This window comes from Tetrao urogallus, assembly GCF_951394365.1.
Source record: "Tetrao urogallus genome assembly, chromosome: 6".
Classification (NCBI taxonomy): Eukaryota; Metazoa; Chordata; class Aves; order Galliformes; family Phasianidae; genus Tetrao; species Tetrao urogallus.
Genome location: NC_136819.1, coordinates 49543647 through 49548376, shown reverse-complemented (window position 1 = coordinate 49548376; position 4730 = coordinate 49543647). Strand labels below are relative to the sequence as shown.

Here is a 4730-nt window from a genome sequence, read left to right as displayed (position 1 = left end):
ATGGGGCAGGGGAGCGGCAGCGGTACTGGCACCTGCCCGGAGCTCGCCGCGCCCCGCCTGGCTCCTCCTGTGCCAGTGAACGGTAGAGGAGCGTCTCCGCCCTTACGTAAGGGGCAGCCCAATTTGCCGGGCGAGGCAGACGCTGGGGAAGCGCCGCTTTGTCCGGTGGGGGAGTGGGGCGATGCGGGCACCAGGTGAGACGCGGCCGGCACCTTTCCTTCTCCCTGGGCGGCAGCTGAGGACCCCCCTCGCCGGCTCCGGGGTTTGTGGAGAACGTCGCGCTCCGCGTTCAGCGCCCACCTCGGGCCGCCGCCTCTGGGGCACCCGCGTTGCCCAGAACCGTGCGGGACCCGCTTTGCCTTCACCCGCGGGCGGGAGCCGCCGTCGAGCCCCGCCGGTGGCTGCAAAGACCGGGAGCCCTGTCCCGTCCCGTCCCGCCGCGGAGCCGCCCGAGGGTCCGGTGAGCGGCTGCCGCTGGGGTCTTCAGGGAGGCTTTCAGCTCGGCATCACCTGCGGGCTGCGGAGCGGTGCTCCCCGCCCTCTGAGGCGGTGCGCAGCGGGGCTGCCCGACGTGCAGGTGCTCTCCGCACCCCGCCCCCGGCACCTCGGAGCCGCCCCCATAGCTCGACGGGGCGTCCCCGGCCGGGACCGCGTCCCCCCGTCCCGCGGCAGCCCCGGAGGTGGGGGTTGCCCCCGGGACGCCCGTTGCCCCCCTCTCCTCCCGGTCCCGCCGCAGCACCTGGCAGCGCATCCTCCGGCGGCAGCCGCTCCTCGGCCGCGGAGAGGAAGTGAGAAGGTGGACGAGAGCGAAAGGGGATGCGGCGCTCTGAAGCGAGATAGAGAGAGGTAGGCAAGGTTAGATGTGTATTTACTCAACCTTTATTATTTAAAAAAATTCATTTAAAAAAAAGGTGAACGAACGTCTTACAAAACCCTCCCCCCACCCCTCCCCCCTCCCATAAATAGGACATTCCGTTCAGCTCTGGCTATTGGCAGTTCTAGTACTTGACAACATCAGACACGATTTCCTGGCATTTCAAACCCATTTCAAAATCGGTCATCACAAAGAAATACTAGAAATCCCAGTTAGCACTTGCTGGGCAGCACGGAGCACTTGTACACAACTTTTCAGACACACACCCGCGCACACACGCAGCTGGGAACAGATCCCGAAGGAAGATAGCCGCCTTAAAAAATAGTAAACGCTTCTCAAAAGAAAAAAAAAGAAAAAAAAAAAAGAAGAGTTATTTACAAAACGCACATGGAGATACAGTATTGACAGAGCGTGGCTGGCAAATCAACATGATTTGAATAGAGAAAGGACTATGGCACATCTCGCCCGCACGCAGCCCCGGCGCGGAGCCCCCCCGCGTTCCTCCGCCCGCCCTCCCCTCTCCCCCCTCGCCTTCTGCCGGGTCCTTTTTACACTTGGATGACCACCGCGCCGGGGCTCTGGAGCCGAGTTTTGTACTGGTCTAGCCAGCTCCGCAGCTCCGAGATCTTGTAACCCTCCGGTCCTCGGCCTCCCTGGTACATCACCTTCTCCTCCTGGATGACGTAGAGCCGCTCGAAGTAGGCGCCGTAGGCAGCGCTGGAAGCGTTGTCCATGGTGTCCACGGCCAGGGGGCAATCGGGCGCCCCTTCCCGCATCAGCTGCGCTGCCCGCAGCCTGTCCTGGAGGCACTGGTGCTTGGGGATGCTGTAGGCAGCGTCCGAGCTGACCCAGCCGTCGGAGGGGTGCGCTTCTTCGATGTACACCAGCAGAAAGTCGGCAATGTCCACGAAGTGCGCGGCCAGGCGCCGGAAGGACCTCAGGCGGGCCATGAACGGGGGTCAGGTGCAGCTGCCGAAGTTGAGGATGAGGGGCCTCTTGCCGCGGGCGAAGTCGAGGATGCGGAGCCTCTTCTGCCCGTCCAGCTGGATCACCTCGGGGTTGGGGGCCGGCGAGCCCACGTGCGCCGACTTGAAGAAGTCCAGCTTCTGCCCGTGCCACACAGCCTTCAGCGACTCCAGTGTGAACATGCGGTTGGAGTCGGACACGCAGACCGGAGGGTCGTCGGGGGGCGGCCCCTCGCCGGCTCCGGCCGCCTCCTCCGCCGTGGGCATCGTCAGCATCTTCTTGCGAATGCACAGAAAATCCAGGAGCCAGAGCATCACGGCGGTGAGCAGGAAGCGGGGGAAGAGGAGGATGCAGGCGGCCGCCTGGGTGAGCAGCTGCAAGGTGTGAGCGCCCAGCGAGTGGAGCATCGCCGCGGCGGCTGCTGCGGGCAGGGCTGCCCGCCCCCCCGGACCCTGCGTGCCGGGGTCTGCGCGGCACGGCTGAGATCCCGCTTCTCTTTAAGCCCATTTTATAGTCGGGGATTTAAATGAAAAGTGACTCCACCTCCGGCCAGAACCCGCCCCTCTGGAACTTGAGCCTGGGGATTACCTACCCCTCCACTCTAATGACCTAAAAATACACAGACAAAAGGGGAGAGAGCCCCGCCGGGAGCTGCGGGGGACGTGCGACGAGGCAGGGAGCGGCCGCTGTCGGACACCGGCGGAGCGTCCCACGCGGGGCATCGCCGGGTCCAGGCACGGACAGCGGCGCACGCGCTCCGCGGGCGGCCCCGCCGAGGACGGTGCAACAGGAGCAGCGCGGACCCCCGAGCGGAGCGGGGCTGGGGCCGCGCAGGCAGCGCGCCGTCCCGGGAGCGCCCGCAGGTGACAGGGACGGTGCCGCCAGCGCCGCGCCGCGCCTCCTTCCCCCGCCCCTGGCTCCGGCCGCCCCCCGCCCCGGCCGAACCTTCGCACGGGGCACGGACCCCCGCCCCGGCCCCTCGGGGTCACGGGAGGCTCGAACCCGCGGACGCGCCGCATCCTCCCGAGGCGGCGGCGGAGCGGGACGGGGCGGGATCTGTCCCCGGCGGGAAGCACGGACTCCGGAGGTCGGGGCGCGGCGGTGCCAGGTGGGCGCGGGCGGGCGGACGGTGCCCCGCGGCGGAGGAGGGGCGGCGGCGGCGAGCTCCTTCCGCTAGGGGGCGCTGTTGGCCGAGAAGCCGCTGCGGCGGCTGAGGGGAGCGGCGGGGCCGCGCCGACCCCGGCCCGGGGGTGCTCGTTTCCCGCGGGGCCGCCCGGGTGTGAAGGCGGGGCCGAGCAGCTCTGCGGGGCGGTCTTCCTGCGCGCTCGACGCCGGTCCCCGGAGCACGCCCGTCTCGTCCCGTCCCATCCTGTCCCGGAGCTGTGCGCTTCGCGCCTGCCCGGCTGTCCCCCCGGGGGTCCCGGATCTAGACGCAATTCCAGACTAAGCTTGCCGGTCCTGCGGCTCTGCTGACACAGGGCTCCCAGTCCGCAGCGTGCACATCACTTCTTCACCACCTTCCTCAGAACTGTCTGTGAGAGCTGTCCGAAGCGCTGAACACTGCCCTCTGTTACGTACGTGTGCTCCTGCATTTGTAGTATCATAGAATCATTAAGGTTGGAAAACACCGCTAAGATCATCAAGTCCAACCCCAGCTCATCACCTGTTCACGCACTGCCCTGACACCACGCTTGCAGTTGCTTCCTCCCAGAGCCAGGGGTGCTTGGCTTGAGGATGCCGTGCAGTGTCCATGCTGAGAACCCCATTTCTGTATGGTGTCAGTGCTGGGTTTCCACCTGCAGCCCCCCAATGACCTGCAGGGCCACAGCTCCCATCTCCAGTGAGCCCATCTCCATGTGGGGCTGTGCATCCCTGCACACCTCCCAGCTGACATCTGCATGACTGCTATACAACCCCTGGGTTGCCTTATGGGAGGCAAGTGGCTCGGCTCATTTTGATGTAACTTACTGTGAGCACTCTGAGTAAAGGGCAAAATTAAAGTCTCATTTTAATTTTTCCATATCTGGTTCAAAGTAGTGTCTTTTAAAGCAATATAAGCAGGCACCCGGATGGGAGGTCCCAGAGGGATGTCCTCTGTTGGTGTCAATGATGAGTGAGGTGACTCCAGTTCTGTACCATCTGGATGGAAACATGTGCCCCGGTCCTATAAAGGCATCTTCATACCCAGCCTGACTAATGGCTCTGTTGGCATTCTGTGGCGCTCAGACCAGGGAAAATTACTGAGCAGATATTTACTATATTGTCAAATTTATTTTGAACTCTTCATGTGGGCCTCTCACCACCTCTCTGCGCAGTTATGCAATCTTGAAAACCACAAATTAAAGCCTCTAAACAGATGCAATAACAAATTGTGGTAGCTCTGAAGAAACCCCCAGGAAAAAATATTGATCTCTCAAAGCGACCTCTTCAAACTCTGCTGACAGACAAAAGCCTGAGTAAACACATGGGTTTACAACCCCGAGTATCAACAAACTTTGCTCTGCTGGATCAGAGAGGGCTGTTCCGAGGCAGAAAAAAGCATTCAGTCTTATGGAGAGTGCTTATAACTGTGCAGGGACTGTGGAAATGTCTTTTTCTCTGTTCCCTGGGAACAACTTCGGTTTATTTTTATAGCTTGAGGAAAACTTTTGGATTGGGGTTTCATATTTGGCTGTGGATGGAGCAGGGTATGGAGGCATTTTGCTACAGTGGCCCCACTGCTGCAGCTTCCTGCCGTAGGAAAATGCAGATATACTGTGGGGCTGCTGCTGCTGCACGACAAAACAGGGGCTCTGTGTGGCCCTACAACCCACGCGCTGATGCTTTCAGGCCAAGCACGGCGTTTGTTTGCAGTTATACAAGTGGGAAAAGGGTGAAATTCCGCCTTGGG

The 4730-nt window shown here is 62.2% G+C and overlaps 1 protein-coding gene across 1 annotated transcript; it reads right to left on the bottom strand.

Annotated features, from left to right (window-relative positions):
• Positions 1–1422: 1422 nt before the first annotated feature.
• DIO3 (iodothyronine deiodinase 3) lies at positions 1423–2247 on the bottom strand (the record flags this gene model as incomplete). The annotated part of the gene is made up of 1 exon (XM_079537400.1): positions 1423–2247. One exon carries the CDS (start codon positions 2245–2247, stop codon positions 1423–1425), a length of 825 nt encoding a protein of 274 aa, XP_079393526.1.
• Between the last annotated feature and the right edge of the window lie 2483 nt (positions 2248–4730).